Here is a 22,499-nt window from a genome sequence, read left to right on the forward strand (position 1 = left end):
AGGTTTCTTTACAAACGGACATAAACTTTCCATTCCGGTTAATTACGTAGGCCTACTACCAATGTAATATTAGTGAAAATAAGAGTTCTATGTTTAGGTTATTTGAAACCTATCGGGTTAGAAGTTGTACCAATATCTAAAGACGTATGATGACAGTTCACGCCAGCAATAACTTTGAGTACATTCCTGAAAAATTGTTTGATTAATATACCGTACTCTAACCAAGATCACTAGGCCTAGGCCCATATCAATACAGCGGATTGTCAAGTAGGGCATAATTCATGTGATATTTTCATCACTCTAACGTGCCTTGTTTACTGTATCTCTTGGAGGTTCGTTTCTACATATAATAGATAGCCTTCGGCCTTTATGAATGACTTGGTCTCTAAATCTTGAACAGACATTCGGTAATATTTCATGAGTGAAATTATATCTAGCGAAGTCTTTCATTATGTAGAGCGACTTTCTCTTCAAAAGAACATCAACACATATTTCTTTCTGTTCGTTGTGAATGAAGCGCATTACACAATCGGTAAGAAGACTCAGTCCAGCAATTGTGTTACCGCAGAACCTAACACTGTCGATATGTGGCTTGACGTAACCCTCTTCAGCCAGGTCCAATACGTGAACATGCTGTAGCTGCGAAGTCCCAGGAGAGAAAGCGATATTGCGCACGCGTTTTAATATTAACGTATTTCTCTCGTTCCAGTTGAGACGCTCTGTTTCCCGGAATTTGTGTATAGCATCATCCCAATGATCACATTCATAACGCAGTTTTTTCATGTATGGATCCAATTCTTGCAAGAGAGATTCTTCTTCGTTGTTGCTTAAAAAATCCTCAATAACTGTTAGATCTTTTATAAATGTTTCGCGGAGCACTTCATCACAATGGTCGTTTATACATAAATATTCATTCCAACGTTGTCGATTAACTTCTACACTGTGAATAAGTCTATCACATTTCAGAAGCCGAACGCTATTGAGAACAAAGGTTTTTGTAAAATTGAGCATATTTGGCTTACAAGAATGGATAAAAATAAAAGGCCGATCTCTAAATTCACAAACACACAGGTAGTACTGTGTTAAATAAAATCAAATATAATAACTAATCCTGTTTATTTGAAGTCTAAAGTCGTACAAGCTTTTTCTTCTTCTTCCTGAAAAGATTAATGGGCGTTTGATTTTTAACCAGTCACATTACAGATGAAAGTACATACGAGGAGCACTGTCACAAAAAACACAATTTTGCACACAAATAAACAGATCGTCATATCTACTGAAGATATGTGGTAATCATATCGTTCAGTACTCTCTATAGTAGGGGTGAATAAGTCGAACAGGCAATGGCACATGTTTCTTTCAGACACGGGATCTCGGCCGTGTCAAGATCACTGCCGTCTGGATCCTCTTTATTTTTTAATTTATTGGCTTTAGGTGCCAGACCAAACAGCCAGCTAGAAATACATTAGATAACAAAACATATACATTAAATATACACTGAGAATACATATTGTAACCGTCCAGGCTTCTCCAGCCCTACTAATTTAATATAATATCATTTTACGCGATATCATTTGATATCAAGTTTATCCGCCATCGGCAATTATTTGTAATAACATATTTATTCAACGTCAATCATTTGTAATCAAGGCTCTTTGGAATCATATTGTATATATAATAACATCGTTTTAGTATTTAAATTATTATATTATGTAGGATAAGAATTCATTATGTTGTAAATACGGTCAATATGTTGAGACATAGTTGTTTTCATTTCATCTCATATTTGTGTATACGGAGGGTTATTCTTGAAGCTTGGGATTTTGCGTGTGTCATGGGTTTATCTTATGAACAAGGCTAGTAAACAGCGACCCGTGTGCGAGGCTTGCAAGCTGGTCAGCTATATCATCGCCACGCCTTCTGGACTTGTCCAGGAAGAAGAGAAGGGGAGTTGATGCTTCGATCAGTGGCGGCGCGTGACTTTCATCACTGGGGGTTCAAAAGAAGAAAAAATTGCCTCCCCCCAACCTCTCCTCTTCCCATCTCCGCCAGCTTCTCTTCCATCGTGGGCCGTAACCTCTTAACTAAGATGACATAAGTTCTAGAAGGTGATCAAATACAAGAGGAGCAGAAAATACGGTAGGCCTACATGCCGAGTTTTACCACATGCAAAATAAGAAATAACTGCTTCACTGAAGTCCGCAGAGTCTCCAACAAAGTTCCTTTCAATTGACAACATAGCAAGAGCAATAAGTCTATCCTCGGTCATTGTGCTGCGCTAGAAAGTTTTTATTCTCTTCAGGGTAGAGTAACACCTTTCTGCTTCCGATGTCATGGGAATAGTAACAACTATATTTAAAAGTTTTCATTGGTATTACCTTGCCGCTATTCTTTGCCTCAATGATTTTTGAGTTAAGTTTCTCTCCAAAGGGTAATTATTCCAAAGAAGGCAAATTAATAGGTGTTTATTAAGTAATGATATATTTGGGACAAGATATTAATTGGAATTTGACAGTTTAATGTGACTTTTGGTAGTAACGATGGTTTTCAACACTAGCGCTAGTTACGTGTTCTATTCTCTGTTGCCTAGTCAAATTCCCGTAAGGCCAATAGATGGCAGGCACATACCCCAACCCCAACAACACGACTAGCTAGTCTTGAGACAGTGGCCTATTGCGCATGCGTAAAGAACAGAGATCCGTTTCTGCGATATCCTGGTCTTGCCTTAGTGCTGGCTTTCGTCCCCCCGCACCTCGCCACTCCCTTCGCCTATGTACGGACGGAGAGATCGTCTTTGCAAGGGGGTTCATTCCAGACAAGTATCCAGCCACACACCTTGCGCAGCTCACATGAATTGAAAGCCAGTACGAGTATATTACGGATAGAGGGACTTAGCAAGAGCTTCGAGATTGACAAGGGAGTTATGAAAATTACGTAGTTGAGTACAATTTGATGTAAACTGGAGGTTCATTGCTCCATTGCGCTATACCAGAAACCGCCACTGGCTTCGATCTATCGAATCAGATACTTCGTTGTATATGAGTTTTGAGAATGAACTGTTACCAAGAGTGGGGGTGAGCCCGGATATATACTGATTCTCAACACGAGAACGGGACCTGACAACCTTACAACCTAACTACGGATACTCCATCACTACTACTTCTACTGTGAACATCTACTTTGAACAACGTTATTTGATTTTTGAAACAGTGTGTGGTCGCTCCGCGACATAGTTATTTTTGTACAATGTGTTATCGCTTCGATACAGTACTTAGGTGCGGTATTGTTATCGGATCTGCGTGAGACGAAACAAGCTTACGGCTTGTGTTATTTTCAGTAAATATTCTGGACGAAGAACTATGTTTAGTTCAAGTCCATGGAATTTGGTACAAGCCTGTACCGTATAAATAGTATAGCTCAGTTGGATTGAGATTTCTACTAATATGGAAAAATTCATATGTCTGAATTTTCTCCTCTTACGATCAACGCTGATCAGTTATTACAAGTATAGGGCCAATGTCTAATTTAAAGACAAGGCAAGTAGGGAGTGCTAGTCCAGATAGCCCGTACCATATCAGAGAAGGAAGGAAGGATGTCCATGGAGCAAAGTCTACATCGAGAAGAAGAGAACGAGTAACCACGGAAACCAGATGACTTCAACGGAAGCTGCAATTAGTGAGCTTCAATTAGATAAAGCAAGCAATAGTAAATTCAGTAAATTATAAATTCCTCCACGCTTTAAGGAAACGTTTCCGATTCATCTCATTTTTTGTATAATAAATTCATTTGTATTTTATATTGCGTTAATTTTCTTTCTTAAGCGATACATAATGGTTAATTATTTAAAATCCTGCCCCTGTGATTTAAGTATAAGTCTCTATGCTAGTAAATATAAATTTTGGTTTACAGTTTTATTTAAAACTGTAACCATGGCGCCCAAACATTACATAGAGAAATGGGAAACCATGGAATGTTAATTGTTTCTATTTGCGTGGAAATTTGCGCACACACATACGAAGAGAAAAAAGAACAGAAGACAAATTGGGACACTGCAACTGTAGTATGTTTACGTAGTTTTTCTGAAGTAGTATCACGTCAAACTTTATAATCTTAAATCAGTGTCTTTTAAGAATGTGGCGATTGCATTATACGCTTCTGGTTGTTGGGATGATAAAATGCACTGGATGTTGAGTGGTAGTTGGGAGTTCAATGAAAGTAAAGTTGTTATAAATTTTTCCTGCTGTACATTATAAAGATGGCACGAGAAGATGTGGTTGAGGTCAGCGATTGCTTGGCGGTCACAGGAACAGTAGGGCGAGTTTAGGACTCCTATCCGATAGAGATGATTTGCAAAACTGCCGTGATTGAACCTCATGCGAATAAGAGTAGTGATGTATCGGCGACAAGCATTCCATTTGTAGAACCAAGGTGAGTGAGGAGGGTATGGTTGGACTGCAGCGTATTGTTTTCCCCGTTGCCCTTTTGTAATATACCATTCTTGTTTAATTTGCAGCCAACGGCCGTAGCCGTGTTGAAACACCGGATCCCGTGAGATCTCCGAAGTTAAGCAACGTTGGGCGAGGTCGGGAGTTGGATGGGTTGGCACGCGCTGTTGGTGGGGGGTAAGGGAATGGAGGAGCGGAAAGGAACTGGCCACCCTACCGCACGTAAACTCCGGCTCAGGAACGCCTCTGCGGAGGTTCGGACCTGCCTTCGGGCAGAATAACTCTTACCTTACCTTTAATTTGCGTCCAGGAACGCTGCTTGATACGTGGCACGTAGTCTCGAATAGACACTGGTGAATCTAGCCGTTCGCCCAAATGCGTTGCTGCTCTAGCTGCCGGTCAACATACTCGTTGTGTTTGATACCTTTATGACTATGTATCCAAAGAAAGTACACAGCAGTATTGAGACAAGTAAGTTGTCGAATTCTCTGAATGATCTGAATTTGATGAACCGTTAGTTTGTATGTAGCAGGTGACTGTAAAGTCTTCAAGACACTGAGAGAGTCAGTAATTATAAGAACTGCAGAAGGTTTAACTCTTAAACTGTATGCTAGAGCTTCGGAAATAGCGACAGCTTCTGCTGTAAAAATAGTCCAGTCATTCGGTAAAGTGAATAAACGAGATTCTTCAGTTGCGGGACAGTAAAAAGCGCATCCCACTGCAGGTGGTGAGGGTATTTTTGAGCCATCAGTGAAGATTTGAAGAGCATTGGGCCACTGTCTTTGAGTATATTCCACAAAGTAAGACTGAACTCTGGTTAGAGGAAGTAAGTCTGTTGTAAAAAGATGTATTGGAACAGAAAACAATAAGTAGGAGTACGGAATCTCAAAAGCAGGATAAGACTTGTGGGGTGTTGACGATGGAAGTATGGGGCGTAGAAACTGAAGACTGTTCAGAAGGCATATATTTTTCATCCATTTTCGGTGTCCGTGCGCTCTCATAACTGTTTCTAAATCAGCCAGACTGCTACAGATTGGTAGTTCATTGTTGTACATCCTGGATAATACAAATTTGTCTGCTAAATATTGTCGACGTACAGCAAGAGGAGGTTCGACGCACTCTAGTAACAATGCATTTGTTGGGGTCGAAGCCATTGCTCCAATGCAGGTTCTGACACAGCTATATTGTATTCTGTTCAGCTTGCGCAAAGCGATTTTGCTTCCGTTATGATAAAACATACTCCCATAATCCATTTTGGATCGGATCAAACTGCGATATAGGAGAAGGAGAACACAGGGATTAGCCACTCACCATGTTCGGGTGAGAGCACGAAGAATATTCATAGATCTTTCCAGTTTTGGTGTAAGCTCAGATATGTGTGGTGACCATGTCAGTCGAGTGTCATATGTGAGACCTAAAAATCTTGCCTAAGGTTTGACTCTGAAGTTGTATGGTCCCAAGTTCAAGGTTAAGGGTAGGACTCTCAGGTATTTTCGCGTAAATATCACTACTTGAGACTTGGAAGGCGATAGGGATAAATTATTTCCAAGGAGCCAATGGTCTAATTGATATACAGCTAAAGCCATGTGGGCTTCTACAGTCTGGAGAGAACTTGCACTAGTATATACACACACATCGTCAGCATATTGTAATATTTTAATCCTGGGTGAAAATATGGTCTGTAGATCACTGGTGTAAATGGTGTAGAGCAGGGGACTAAGCACAGCACCTTGAGGCAGACCTTGAGACTTTCCGTGGGCCAAGTAGTTTGTCATGATAACGCACATATATCCATCTGGTGTGTAGAAGATTGTAAATACCCTTGATGAGCGGATGAGGAAGGCCGAGGTCCATCAATTTAGATAATAATCTTGAGATATCAACATTGTCGTATGCATCAGAAATATCCAGAAAAAGGGCAAGCATATGACTGTTCGTAGCAAATGTCTTATATATGTCCGTAGTGAGCAGTGCATGACTATCCTAGGTACTTCTTCCTTTTCGAAAACCATTCTGAGTTCGTGGTAGAAGATTGTGAAATTCTAGGCAGCATTCGAGTCGAAGTTTAATCATACGCTCGAGGGTTTTCAGTATACATGAAGACAAGGCGATAGGACGGTAAGCGTTCGGATCCTCTGGTTCCTTTCCGAATTTGAAGATGGGTATTACAATCTGTGTTAGCCAGGATATTGGAAATTCTCCTTGAGACCATATTTCGTTTATGATCCGAAGCAGCCACTGTAAAGCATGGATTGATAAATGGGCCAGCATCGGGTAACAAATATTATCATCTGGATCCTCTTATACTGCCTGCTCTATGCCACGCCACTATGATGGGGCCCACGAGAGATGAAGTCTGACGTTTAGCGCCATACTTATCGACAATGACGTGTTCTGCCTTTTAAATGCCGGAATCATTAGCACAAGCGTAGGAAGGGATCTAAGTTTATTGAATTGCATTAGGCCAATATACTTGATTAAATTTTCAGCCTGTATGAAAGCGTGATCTCTGTGGTGTAGTGGTTAGCGTGATTAGCTGCCACCCCCAGAGGTCCGGGTTCGATTCCCGGCTCTGCCTCGAAATTTGAAAAGTGGTATGAGGGCTGGAACGGGGTCCACTCAGCCGCGGGAGGTCAACTGAGTAGAGGTGGGTTCGATTCCCACCTCAGCCATCCTGGAAGTGGTTTTCCGTGGTTTCCCACTTCTCCTCTAGGCAAATGCCGGGATGGTACCTAACTGAAGTCCACGGCCTCTTCCTTCCCTCTTCCTTGCCTGTCCCATCCAATCTTCCCATCCCTCCACTAGGCCCCTGTTCAGCATAGCAGGTGAGGCCGCCTGGGCGAGGTACTGGTCATTCTCCCCAGTTGTATCCCCGACCCAAAGTCTGAATCTCCAGGACACTGCCCTTGAGGTGGTAGAAGTGGGATCCCTCGCCGAGTCCGAGGGAAAAACCGACCCTGGAGGGTAAACAGATTACGAACGAACGATGAAAGCGTGATATGCTGCAGATTTAGGTAACGCTGACAACGCAGCGCACTTCGTAGTTACTGCTTTCGCTGCTCAGATGTCAGACTTCTCTAGTGGGCCCAACTACAGCTTAACACAGGAAGGCGCGAATACCAATATTTCTTAAAGTCGCCGCCAGAGTGCGGTCATAGACGCACGGTCTTAGCAGTCAGTGTGGGTGTTCCATTGTGTTATTGATGCATGCATGTGTGTGAAAAGCGGAGTTATTTCATACAATGAGTAAACTTGCCTGATCACTTCCGTTTTTACAAATGATGTTTCGTACAGAATTGCGAAATGAATTACCGGTATTCATGTTGTGCTTATAGATATTTTAAAAGGTGGTTTTAAATTGTAGGCTTACTTGTTTTCTTCCGTTTGTGCAAGTTATATATTGTTCCCTTCGTAGAACTCAACCCAGATTTTCCCCAAAAAATATTCAACTGTTGTGTACCATTTTGCAAATCTCGACAAGGTGGTTCGCATCCAGAAGAGATACGATTCCATGAAATGCCGTCTAGAAGGGAATTAAGAGAAAAGTTGCTGTCGGCTATATATAAGATCTTAATAAAGGATATCCTTAGATTACTCTCGCATCTGTAGACTTTACACCTTAACACCTTATTTCAGAAGATGATTAAAGCCGTGAAAGATAGTGGATTCCTTGTGATAAGAATTGTGACGGACAATCACAAAACAAACGACTTCATGTTTACACGTTTTGGACAACCTCAAATATACAAATGATAATGCCCCAATCAATCTATAAATAGAAAATCACATCCGAATTTGTGGGTACTTGGTTAATGTTGAAGAGTGGATAGGATGTGACATTTTCGGCAGCATCATTTCACTGTCTGGAGCTTCGACGCCACTAAATGGAACTGATTATGTACCAGGACAAAGGAGGACTTTGATAAACAAAACCTAGTTTTGTTGCTCTGATGAAGCATCTGCAGGTGTTTGTTCCCTACCGTCGGAAGTCCTTCAAACTTACGAGCGTAATACGAGGACTTGCTACTACTTCCCTTTCAGAATGTGGTCTGTTACAGTCTGAGGTCAAAGAATTTCAGCAAACTGTTCGTGATATTATCCCAACCAAGTTCGTAAGATTTCTATTAACTGATATTGCATTGGCAAGAACACAAAATTTTAGCCGCCCGATGTATCACTCCAAGCCTTCGTCTAGGAAAATCTTTAAATTTTGACATGAAGAGGTCAACTACGACTTCATACAGATAATGCAGATGTAATTTACGAACTTCAGTGCAAGGATCATGCTTCAGTGAACATATGACTATACTGCATAATGTTTTGTTGGCTGTTGTCATAACAACGTCTTAAGAACGTTGTGCGCCTATGCCTGCCATCTAGCAGAGAATTTTTGTCACAGTCTATTCGCAAAACGACTTGCATAGTATAGAAGAATCGAGACGGTGGTAGTCAGGATCATCGCCCTCTACTATGACTGCGCTAATACGCCGTCTCATTCGCCCAGTCAAACATGTAAACGAGCGAACACGTCATAGTTACCAGTTCAGGCGCTTGGAGCGCTGGGAAGCTGGCATTAGTCTGCTGGAAGAGATACGCTCAGTGATCATTGCTAAGAGTGCTGCCGTAATTTGAGTCTCTGTTTGTCTTATTTGGCTTGTTTCTTCGGTCGTGAATAGTTTTAATGTTTATGTACATAATATTGTTTACTGCTTTGTGCCTTGATGTAAGATGAAAAGCAGATCGGGAAGTGGGATTTCGTTTGATGAATTTCCTTTCAACGAGTAACAACGTCATAAATGGCTGAATGGTATCTCAAGAAAGAATTTATCTCTTAATTTCAATTCGAGGTCATATGTTTGCCAGACTGAATAAATCCACACTCTCACGCTACGTAGGAGATATAAACTGCGAGACTGGAATAACCCTCTTAGTAAAGGAGCGCCTTTTAGCAGAAAGTCAACGCCTAACTGAAGCAGAGAGATTGTGTTTGTTGGTAGTCCATCGAACAGCAGATGTTATATGACAAGAAACTGGACACCTTCTTTGAATAGAAAGACGCTTCGTTCCATGTTGAGCAAATAAAAACTACTCAAAGATGACTGTCATGCAAGCGAAAGTAGAAATCGAATTACCCTGGTCAATAACCTTCTCCGTTTTATAATTTCCGCTGTGACTACAAAATAAAGGTTACCAGCAGCATTTTTAAGAGGCTTTTAGGGACAGAGCTACATACTTTAACACTCACAATAATAAAGGAAGTCGAAGCTTGCGGTTTTTTCGTGTTGCGCATTGTGAGTGACAATCGTAAGACTAATGTTAGCATGATAAGAAGAATGTCTTCTTCAAAACACATTAAACCGAAGATCTGTCATCCTGTTGGTAGTGAAATGCCTCTTCTTGCTTTCGACCAATCGCACATTCTGAAGAAGTAAGAAATTATTTACTAAAAATATCTGTTTTTGATGGTTTCCAGGATATAAATGGTGATTTTATCAAGAAGCTGTATCAGATGCAATCAAACGAAACTGTGAAACCGGTTCATTTTTCTTACACGCAAAAATATCGAGCCGTCTAAGGTTTAAGAAAATGAACGTGCGGTGCGCGAAATATATTTTCGCGACTGAAGTAATAACAGCCCTAGAATATTTAAAAGACCATTAGTATACAGATATACACGACTTTTTAATGGAGGTACCACTGTCAAATACATGTTAGCATAAGAAAATGATTCGACATACATGTCAGTAGCACAAATGTAGCAACATTGCAACCAGACAAAATACTTGATTCTTTTGACAAGACCAAGGTGTGCAACAGTGCTAATGGACTTGATTTATAAAAGAGATTAAAACAGCAGGCTGCAGTACCTATCTGATTTGCCAATGTGGATTTTGAAAGTTATTCATCATTTTGTATTGAAAACACAACCATTTGTTCATAAAAATCCTGTTGCGTCTATGGTGATTATTTAATGTCCTTGTTGCGTGATTTTCCTCACTTCAGTTGTCCTAAAATCGGACATTCACAGTTATTGAGTGAAGTTATTTGCGAGTGTGTTATTCTTGTATTCTTAAATAACTTAGCCACATAAATAACAAAGTTCTTTGAAAGACCGAAATATGAGAACGCGAAACACTTAAACAGAAAAGTGTGTGAAATTATTTATTTCTACAGTATTTACTACCTACAGGCAAAGCAAAGTCACCTCCATACAGCCCATGAAGGCCCTTCGGGGAGTGTAAGGTAAAGGCTTCCACCATTGTAAACCTCGGCACGTGATGGGGTAGAGTGGTTAGCTCTACGCCCGGCCGCCTTTGCCCCCAGGAATTAACCTGGTACTCATTTTTGGTGTAGGCTGAGTGGACCTCAGGGCCATATGCACCTCCGGAAGTGGAAATCTCGTTTCTTAAATTTTTACGACTTTCTGACGGGGATTCGAACCCACGTCCTTCCGGGCGAACCGAGCACGCCTTTACCGCCTCATCCAGTCAGCCCCTATTTACTACCTACGGTTAACATTATTTTGTACGGTTTTTCCGCTGCGGAGGGATACGTTCTTCACTGGATTTCTTTATTAAAGTGTAAGGTGTGATTCAAATGTATTTATCGAGTAATTGGCTGTATATTTAAACAGAAATTTACAAAACACTTAACGTGTTCTGTAATGAACAATCGTGTTTCAAATGCCAGCGAAGCAGTGCTCGGCGGTAACAATGGGAACTAGGCCCATATCGCTCATGTCGCTGTATTGGGAAGGCGTATTAGCGCAGCCATAGTAGAGGATGATGTCAGGATGGATGAGGTTCACACTTTCACCATCAGATATCGCGTCTTGCAAGCTGTATTCTGTCGTTGGTCGTAGCCAGAACCATGGAGAAATGGAACGCAAAACAGCTTACTATCTGCGCACTTTTTAGCGATAGATTTACACGCTAGTGCTGAGTCGGTCGACTTCGGTTATCTTCGAGATTCGTATTGGCAACTTATGAAACACAAACTAAGAATCGCTTATCATCGCTGTGCGACATCTGGTGTACATTTTACGTACTTGTACTGTTGTTGTTTACACAGCAAAGCCAAACTATAGAATTCATGCTAGGAACACGTTTCGCATCGGGAAATATTGTATAGTATTATATATTGTGTGTGTGACACAGTTGTTGGCGTTAAGAAAATAAAGGTTTAGAAAATTCATATCGATCGATCATATTATCGATTCAATTCAGATTTCATTTCCATTCAGTTGGCAGTATTTACCGGAACCGGCAGTGCTCCCTTCTTACTCCTCACTGAGTACAAAAATATATCACTAAAAAGTGCGCGTACAGTAATTCCACTGTTGTCCGTTGTCAATGCTGTAATGTTCTTTCTCTCTGGAATCGCATAAAGACAAAGCAAAATAAAATGTATTCTGTCTAATATCGCCGAAATGTTTCGCAAGTATCTAAGCTTTAGATTTGCATAATACTATCCCACCTTGGATGCAGGGAATTAAACAAAATCAGCAGTCGCGCCAAGGTCATTGATGACTTTTCTTCCGTAGCCATTATGTATCGGCTTCATGAATTTTATGACTAGCTGACCCGCCTCGACTTCGCACTGGTGGTCTTGCATATTAAATATACCCGTATATACTACGTTACGTGACTCTCCATCTGGGGCCAACACAAAGAAATTTTATTTGGAAATAACACGCGACAGGGCCACGTAGTGTTGACCATGAGAAAACATTAGACTCTCAGGTCTAGATCTATAACGTTTACAGTTTGGTCCTGTGCTTTATTAAAGCCCATACTAAAACATAAATATACTTTTACTGGAAATTTGAGCCTTTAAATCCGAAAAGGTAGGTCGGTGGGTATCATTGATTTTCGAGAGGTCAAAACAGTTCCACCGTTTCCACATCCAGTAAGGATCGTGCATGAAAGTAGAACATTTTTTAACGATTTTATTAGCAATCTTTGTGCCATTGTACAATTTTGGTGTGTTTAGGTTGCGACACCACACTTGTAGCCAGCAGTGTACAGGAGCTTGTCGAGATAGTGGATCGTGTACAACAGGAAAGTCACAAACTTGGCATGGAAATTAATTGGAACAAGACAAAACTAATGATTGTCAACAAAGGTGCAGAGATTCAGCTACCACAGCACCTTAACAATCTCCAAAGAGTCTGTCAGTTTCCTTATCTTGGTTCAATAATCGAGGATAAAAGTAGCTGCGAAAAAGAAATCAAACGTCGCATCATTCTAGGACGTACAGCTATGGCAAAATTAAAGAAGATCTGGCAAGATAGAGCAATATCTGTGAATACGAAGAAAAGATTAGTCCATTCGCTTGTGTTCTCGGTCTTCCTGTATGGATGCGAAACTTGGACCATAAAAGCTAAAGACAGGAACCGAGTCAACGCCTTTGAAATGTAATTCTTTGGTCACATTATGAGAAGAGAGGATAGCAACCTGGAAAAATTAATTGTCCAAAGAAAAGTTTCTGGTACAAGGACACGAAGACGGGTCGCAAAAAGATGGGTTGATCAAGTAAGAGAGATCATGGGCTTACCATGGAGAGTTACTGTCCGGAAAACGCAAGTACGTACAGAATGGTATCAACTTATAAAGGTAAGATAAGGGTTGTTCTGCCCGAAGGCAGGTCCGAGCCTAAGCAGAGGTGTTCCTGAGCCGGAGTTGACGTGCGGTAGGATGGCCAGTTCCTTTCCGCTCCTCCATTCCCTTACCCCCACCAACAGCGCGTGGCAACCCATCCAACTCCCGACCACACCCAATGTTGCTTAATTTCGGAGATCTCACGGGATCCGGTGTTTCAACACGGCTACGGCCGTTGGCAACTTATAAAAGAAGCAACAAAGTCCTTGGGTCACGATACTCAGTCATGAGTGGAACGACTGGAGAGAGAGAGGTTGCGGAGTAATATTGCAGGGGAACCTGCCTTTAACATCAGTTTGTGGGGAGGAATTCCAGGAGTGAAAGAATTTAAAACTTTAGTTGAATATTTAAAACTTTAGTTAAATAATGTACCGCCTCTTCTACTGTACCGGTACCTCCACGACAGTACCAAATGAATGGTAAATTTCAGACGGCGCATGAAACCCAGACATAATCAAGGCATTTACTTTATTGACTTGCTCGTTAGTTGGAGACGTATCGCTCTCTTCTCAAACCAACTCGGCGTTCTTAATAGTAACTAGCAGTTTCCCGCCGGCTCCGCCCGCAATGTACAAAGTATGGTGTTGTCCGTTACTATCCTCAAGGATGTATTTACAAAGTTTCGAGTTAATGAAATAAAGCACATGATCTGCTGTGGTAATAGAATTAATATTATGTCAACAAAACACTTGAAAATACATCACACAAAGAAATTGAATTAAACGTTCCTTGGAACAACACTACGCGCCGAACTGTTAAAAAGTCCTTCAAAGATCTTCGTCATGGAGATAAATGTATTCATAACTTTTCTAAAAATCTACCAATTTCAGTAGTTATTACCTCAAATGAAAGCGCTTGATCCACTGAGTGCTCTTTTAGACCAAAATGAACTGCGCACCTCAATTAGAACGAAAGATATGATTACTTCAATGAGAAAAAATGTTGAAATGAGACGTCAAATATTGAATGTGGGCTCATAACTTTCCTCAGTATCAACCAATCTGAATAGTTGAGAGCTGAAATGAAAGAACTTGATCCATTGTATGTTCTAGGCCAAAACGAACTCCGTACCTCAATTAGAACCAAGGATATGATTGCTTCAAAGAGACAAAAAAATTGAAAAAGTCAAATAAATTGAGGAAGGCGGAAGTTAAATGATTTTATAGCACCTGATGACAAATCTGTTTATGAATACCTTTCAGTTAAGAAAGAATGAAGGAAATCGACCGGATAGAATGGACTGACTGACTTTAGTTTTCATTAAAAAATGAATATATAAAGTAGTAATGGTCGGCAATTCACTATTGTCTAGGTGAAGTAAAACGTCAGCAAAAGCCCTACCATTTTGTCCAGATGAGAAAACCCCCATATTGCCTTTACTGTAAGTTTCAGTTTGGTTACATCTGGCCAAAGGAAAGACCTCTTTAGTGATGCGTTGACTTCATCAGCTCTTGTCCCTCTTGCTACAGCTGGTAGTATTTGGCGAAATTCTCCAGAAAATAGCGCAGCGCAACCACTCATTAATGTTTTGCTATTTCGTAAGTCTCGCAGTGTTCTATCTAACGATTCAACAAAGCTTTTACGTGGCATGGAAGCTCCATCCCAAACAATCAACTTTAGCCCCTATTAATTTAGCTGTGTTGCTTCGGTTTGGTACGTTATAAACGTTGGACGCGTCGTCGGAACAAAATAATCTTAAGTGGGTTCTTAAAAGTAGCGTGTGCAGTGCGATCACCTTCCAAGAGTGTACTTGCAATGCCGGCCGGACGAAGCCACAGCGAGAACGATTATTTTCTCTGACCTTACCTTGGCCAGCAATAAATTAATTTAACATGTTTTGCCTGTACCTCCAGGGGTATCAAGGAAGAAAATGTTGCATTTTTGTTGTTAATTCAGGCCATTACTGCACAGTAGCGACGATTGGGAATTAGAAGTGCGGGAGAGGGTGTACAAAAATTAAAATGTACACGGGTGCGAGAGCTATAACAGCAGGGGTGGGAGGTGAGGATATCAAAGTTGGAAAGAAAAACAACCTACAAAATGGTACGTTTTTTAATGCTCCCTGAGCAAATTTCGATAGAGAAGTAAAGGTTGAGTCCACCATCTTTAGTGCGGTAATAATCGCACTATACAATAACACTCGCCAAAGGGACAATAATTACACATGTATTGCAATTAAATAGAAATTTGGCGTAATTATACTATTAATATATCATTTAATATTTGACTGCATACTAACAGAGTAACAGACACTAGATAGAACTGCACAGACACATTTACAGAGTGAAACTGGCAGTCTAATGAATGCGTGCGGCAAGCGGATCAATCATACCTCAGTGACCACTACCTTGGCGAAAATATTCCCTTGCTTCCCTTATCACAGTACATACTACACGCTGCCATGCGAGTCTCCACTACTTGCCGTGGCGCTGTACGAATCGGTTAGCTGCAACAGACGACATTTTGTGCGTATTTCCGCTGAGTATTTTTCTTAATAATTAAAGAAATTAAAGGAAGGAATTAGCTCAAATAATAATAGGGACTAAATACTGTAAATTGCTTTTTTATCATTCCTAGTTTGAGGCGATTTTTTAAAATAACTGTTAGGTTCTTCAGTCTGCCTAAACTTGAAAATAGTCAGGTGGCTAGAATGGATTTTTTCTCCTCCAGAAAGTGGGGGGATTGCCCCCTCCCCCTAATCACCGCTACTGTTACTGCATCATAAAACTGTTTTCAGGTGCAAGGTTGAACGGATCTCATTTCAAACTGCTTGTTACAGACCGGAGTTATCGTAGGACGTCTCTCGTATATACCCGTAGTCTCTGTTGGCATCCACGCTTGTGCTGTTTGACAGAGATAGGTGGTGACTGGTGGTGATTATTGTTTTAAGAGGAAGTACTGCTAGGCAACCATCCTCTATATAACATTAAGAGAGAAAAAATGGAAGCGAGCCGACACTTCGAAAAATGAAGTTACCGTATCAGCCAATGGAATGCAAAAGCCACGAAGGGCGTGAAAATGAAAGACACCATAAGCCTCGATACCTAATACCGTTGAGGTCGGAAAAGAACAAGAGTTGACCCAGGGAGGTCGGATAGAATAGATGAAAGTGAAGCGCCTGGCTCAAGTAAGTGGAAGAAATGCCAGGACTCAGCTATGGGCCCCGTGGTCTCCAACCCACGCTCCCACGTTCAGAGCCCCTGGGGTGTGGTGGTGATTATTCTTTTAAGGGAAAGTACAACTAGACAACCATCTTCTATATAACACTAATCGGAGAGGGAAAATGGAAGGCATCCGGCACTTCGAAAATTGAAGGTATCGGCCAAGGAAAGACAAGGGCCACGAAGGGCGCGAAAACGAGTGCTCCCTAAACCTCATTCGACAGGCAGGGGATACCGTGAGTGTTATTCTACCACCCCCACCCACAGGAGGATGACAGAGATAATCCAAAGTATCTGATGGTGTTTTCACAAATAGATTTTACCACTTTATTGAACTCAAGCAAAGCTTCGTTGAAAATATCGTCATCGTAATTAATCTCAGTGGTGGTGGTGATTATTGTTTTAAGAGGAAGTACAACTAGGCAACCATCCTCTGTATAACACTAATCAGAGAGAAAAAAATGGAAGGGATCCGACAGTTCGAAAAATGAAGGTACGGCCAAAGGAAGACAAGGGCCATGAAGGGCTTGAATATGAAAGACTCTCTAGGTCTCGAGTGCTCTAATACTATCGAGGTCGGAATAGAACAAGAGTTGACCAAGGGAGGTCGGATAGGATAGCTGAAAGTGTGGATCCTGACACAAGTGAGTGGAAGCAATGTCAGGACTAGCTAATGGCCCCGTGGTTTCCAACCCACGCTCCAAAGTACAGAGCCCCTGGAGCCCCTTTTAGTCGCCTCTTACGACAGGCAGGAGATACAATGGGTGTTATTCTACCGCCCCCACACACAGGGGTACGTAATTAACCTCATCTGAAGAATATTTCTGTCTTCTGTGGTACTATATGTCTTCAGCCATACTTTTATGATGATATTGCCAAAGACTAAGGGGGTCCATAACATGGAAAAATGTTATCAAAATGGCAAATATCTGAGTGCTTGGGGTGTATTAGAAGCACCACATCACGAACGTGTTTTCCCATTGGGAATCATCTTCTAACAGACCCATTGCTTTCTGTGCTCCTTGAAAGGTATCGTGAGTTACACTTTGGGCAGTTCCTAGGCTTGCAAAAGACGTCGGACCTTTGACTATGTGGGGCAACATCCGTAGATAAAAGCATTCGCTATTACTTGGGTGAACTACGTATATCCTCCCAAGAGCGTCCGCTTGTTTTCTCCTGGATGGCCTTCGATTGTAGTTCCTTGTTTTCTCCATTGGAATCTTTCAGAAGACTGATTCAAAGTATAAAATCCAGGGACCTTGTCATGTTTCAAGATGGCGTCAGCGAAGGATGTAAGTGAAGATAGTTCCCGGTTCTCTTGCGAAATAATCGGAAATAAGTGTGGTGTAAACAAGAAGCGAGTGAAAAATGGTATCCAGTGTGAAAAGTGTTTAATTTGCTACCATTTTGAGTGTATATGTAGTGCTGGTTTTGCTAAAAATGAAGATACTTGGACCTGTGTTAGCTGTGGCGAGAGCAATTTGAACAGCGGTAACAAACCTAGGCCTACAACGAACAACGAATCGCTGGCGTCTCATTCCTTAGAGGATGGAGATAATGATAACGTACTTGTAATTCTCTCTTTATTGCAACAGGATTTACAAGCATTAAAAGCGGAGAATATTTTAAAGGAGAAGGTACGTTTACTGGAATCGAAAGTACCGGTGGCAGTAAACACTCAGAACACAGGTGGCTCTGTGAATTCTAGCGCGTGGTGTCAAGTTGCTTCAGATTCTAGGAGGAAAAGTATACATTTAAATAAGGACAATTTTGTAATTGACACCAAAAATAGATTTTCAGCCCTGAGGGAAGTAAGCGATACGCAAGGTATCCATACGGGAAGCAGTCAAACGTATAGCGCAAAATCCGTTACGAGAAGCGGCAAAGTTAGGCCTAAAATCCCACACAGTGCACCGGCGAAAGTGTCGAACATTCTTATATTTGGTGATAGCCAGGCGAGAGGAATTGCGGAGAAAATGAACAATAAAGATATTGTAGCATCGGCTGTCGTCTATCCTGGGGCCCCATTGAAGAAGGTATTGGAAAACACGGAGCAGGCGGCAAGAAATCTCGGAAGTCGTGATGCAGTAGTGATCATCGGCGGGACGAACGACGTAGCTCACAACGACGCTAAGAATGTCATTTCTGAACTTAAATGTACACTAGGTAAGCTGACTCACACTAACATCTTTGTAGTGAACGTGCCACACAGGCATGATTTGATTAGAGACTCGTGTGTGAACATTGAAGTGGACAAAGTTAATACAGATATGGTTAAAATTTGTAAACATTTTCGTAATACACAGGTAATTGATAGCAGCAGTTTCGAGAGACACTGTTACACAAAGCATGGCCTTCATCTAAACAATTCAGGTAAACGAAAGATAGCAAATATTGTTCTAGATTTTATTAATCTTAGGATATGTACTGTAAAAAAGCCAACTCCCTTGAGTTATAATACTGACCAAAAAAACTAGTAGAAAGAGCCAGCTGTACTTCAAGCTGGCTCAGACAACTAGAAAATGAAACTCAGGAAAGTAAGGAATTTCAAGTTACCCAATTGCAACAGTCAAGTTTTAGGGAGGAAGGGGGTCTGAGATTGCTCTTGGTAAACTGTCAGAGTGTAGTAAATAAACAATTAAAATCTTATGAGACTGGTGTGGTGATAGGAGTGGAATCGTGGTTGAGAGAAGGGGTGGGTAATAGAGAAGTATTTCCAGAAGGGTATACAGTCTATCGTAGAGACCGAGAAGATAAAAAGGGAGGGGGGGTGTTTACTCTGGTGAAGGAAACTTACAGTTCACATGAATGGTTTACCGATGAAAGGGATGAAATATTAGGGATAAAATTAATTTGTGATAATATGAAGGAGGTGGGAATTATAGGAACATACAGGCCTGGAAGAGAGGAAAGAGACATGGAAATATTTGAGAAACTAATAGATTATACTCATAAAAACAATAATAATGATGTGGTAATCATTGGGGGAGATCTAAACTTGCCAGAAGTTGAATGGAATGGAGCTGCAAGTGAAGCCCATGAACAGAAACTGGCAAATAAGTTAATTTGGGAGGGAGGATTTACACAAGTGGAACAAGAACCAACTCGTCTCAATAACTTACTAGATGTATTCTTGGTTAAACCATGGGAAATTGTTGATAAAACTGAGGTAATTGCAGGAATACGTGACCATAAGGCTGTAATAATGGATGTGGGACTGGTACCAAAAAGGCTTAATAAGAGGGTCGCATAAGAAAAGAAATTGTGCAGAAAAACTAAAGTTGATGAATTTGGGATTTACCTTAAATCACAATTCAGTTGTTGGATAAGTGAAGGGAGTAATGTGGATACACTTTGGGCTAAATTCAAAGGAATCACTTGGGAAGGAGAGAAGAGATTTGTACCTGTTAAGAAGGGTAAAATGACCTTAGACGCTGTTTATTATACAAGGGAAATAAGAAAATTAAAAAGAAAATGTAGAATAGTAAACAGAAAAATCAAAGAAGGTAGGGAGAGTAGAGAAAGTAGAAAACAGCTAATGAGGGAACTGGATAGAGTGAAAAAGGAAGCAAAAGAGAATTATATGAATGGCATACTTCAAGAGGGTAATGACCACGAAGGGAAATGGAAAAAGCTGTATTCATATATTAGGAATCAAAAAGGAAAAGGAATCCAAATTCCTACAATGGTGGGAGACGGGGGTGAACACTATTTAACAGATACTGAGAAAGCAAATCTATTTAGTAGGGAATTCAGTGATTCAGTAGAAGATTGCCAGGAGTTGGAAACCGTAAGAAAATATAGAGAGGGAGAGACACATAGGGAAACAAGAAGCTTCTCATTCACAAATGAAGATATTTTCAGAGAAATCCAACTGCTCCAGCAAGGAAAAGCAGCAGGAAGTGATCAAATTACTGGGGAGGTGTTAAAGGCAATGGGGTGGTACATAGTGCCTTATTTAAAATTTATCTTTGACTATGTCATAAATAATAATGTAATACCAAAGGAATGGAAGAAATCTATAATAATACCAATTTATAAAGGAAAGGGTGATAAAAGGAAACCAGAGAACTACAGACCAATCAGCCTGACCAGTATAGTTTGTAAAATACTGGAGAGTTTAATATCAAAGTACATCAGAGGGATATGTGATGATAAAAATTGGTTCATGAGGAGCCAGTATGGATTTAGAAAGAAATTTTCTTGTGAGGCACAACTGGTGGGATTTCAGCAGGACATATCAGACCAATTGGATTCAGGAGGCCAGTTAGATTGCATAGCCATAGATCTTTCCAAAGCCTTTGATAGAGTGGAACACGGAATATTATTAAAGAAATTGGAGGGAATAGGATTGGACGTAAGGGTTACACGTTGTGTAAAAACATTTCTAAATTCAAGGGTTCAGAAAGTCAAAGTAGGAAATAACGTATCACAAGAAGAGAAAGGTTGGAAGGAAATTGCACAGGGTAGTATAATCGGTCCATTACTTTTCTTAATATACGTAAATGATTTAGGGAATAATATAACATCAAAAATAAGATTGTATGCAGATGACATAATTGTTTATATGGAAATAAATACCATTCAGGATTGTTCAGAATTACAAAGGGACCTTGAGAGTATCCAACAATGGGCTGAAGAGAATAATATGAAGGTTAATGGAGGCAAATCAACTGTTACAACATTTACAAACAGGAGTTTTAAAACTGAATTTGAATATACTTTGGATGGGGTAGTTATCCCAAAAGATGGCAAGTGCAAATACTTAGGTGTAAGATTTGAAAGTAATTTGCACTGGAAGGGTCATGTGGATGACATTGCTGGGAAAGCATACAGATTGCTACATGTCATAATGAGGGTACTTAAAGGATGCAACAAAGAATTAAAAGAGAAAAGTTACCTAAGTATGGTTCGTCCATTATTGGAATATGCAAACAGTGTTTGGGATCCTCACCAAGAATACCTAATAAAAGAAATAGATAGTGTGCAGAGGAAAGCAGCAAGATTTGTAACAGGGGATTTCAGGAGGAAGAGTAGTGTGTCAGAAATGTTAAAGTAACTAGGGGGAGGGGGGAACTTTAAGTAACAGAAGGGAGAAACTAAACTTATAGGATTATATAGAGCCTATACAGGAGAAGCAGCATGGTGAGATATCCGTGAGAGGCTTCAGTTGGAAAATAATTATATTGGCAGGACTGACCACAAATATAAAATTAGAAGGAATTTTAGCAGAAGCGATTGGGGTAAATTTTCATTCATTGGGAAGGGTGTGAAGGAGTGGAACAGTTTACCAGGGATAGTGTTTGATCCTTTTCCAAAATCTGTACAGATATTCAAGAAGAGAATAAACAGCAACAGAGAAAATAAATGAAATGTTAGAGGGTATTCGACCAGTGCAGGTTAATATAAATAAAAATGTGTGTGAATAAATTCCATCCCCTGGTCTAAGGAGTTGGACTGCCAAAGTAGGGGACTGCCTGTAGGGGTGAAGTACAGTAGGGACTTTGAGGGCCCTGGGACCGCTACGGTAGCTGTGAAGGCCCTTCAGGAATTCTGAAAAGTGGTGACAAAAGGGGCTCTAATATACAAGTAATAATAATAACAACGTAAACGTTTCCACCTTTTCAATACCAAAATATATTCACAAAATATTCACAAATATATTTTGTGAATATATTTTGGTATTGAAAAGGTGGAAACGTTTACGTTGTTATTATTATTACTTGTATATTATTCTCAGTTCAATACGGACCAAAACATGAAATTCATAACCATCAAAAAGGGGCTCTGGTTTAGACGCAGCAGGTCGTTATGCTACTTAGGTTCCAGAATGGGTAAAGGGAAAAAAAAGTAAATAAATGCAATGTAAATTTTAATCTTATACCAGTTGTACAGTATCATTTGAAGTAATTCCACATACTGTATATCAGTTGACTATATTTGTAAGTAGTACAGGAGATATTATAAGTAGAATTTTGTAAACAATATAAATTTATTAAGGATGAGCTGTGTGTTTAATAGAAAAAATTGTTAGCGTAAATTGTATAATATTGTATTATAGGAAAATTTTCTTCTCTTGTTAATTTAATATTTAGTGCTTGACAATAATGTATTTTAGTGTACTATTTGCCACTGAGGTAGACACCTCATCTCCAAATAAAGAGATTTTTTATTTTTTTATGTGTCAAAGCTTTTGAAAATTTATCATCGACACATAATTTTTAAAAAGGAGT

General features: G+C 40.3%; 1 protein-coding gene across 1 annotated transcript; it reads right to left on the reverse strand.

Moving 5' to 3' along the window:
• Positions 1 to 300: 300 nt before the first annotated feature.
• LOC136860856 (alpha-ketoglutarate-dependent dioxygenase alkB homolog 7, mitochondrial-like) lies at positions 301 to 1,774 on the reverse strand (the record flags this gene model as incomplete). Its single annotated transcript, XM_068225995.1, has 2 exons — positions 301 to 845; positions 1,744 to 1,774. Coding segments are annotated over 2 exons (576 nt in total), but the record flags the coding sequence as incomplete, so codon positions are not given.
• Between the last annotated feature and the right edge of the window lie 20,725 nt (positions 1,775 to 22,499).

The sequence above is a fragment of the Anabrus simplex genome, chromosome 1 (assembly GCF_040414725.1).
Source record: "Anabrus simplex isolate iqAnaSimp1 chromosome 1, ASM4041472v1, whole genome shotgun sequence".
Taxonomy (NCBI): domain Eukaryota; kingdom Metazoa; phylum Arthropoda; class Insecta; order Orthoptera; family Tettigoniidae; genus Anabrus; species Anabrus simplex.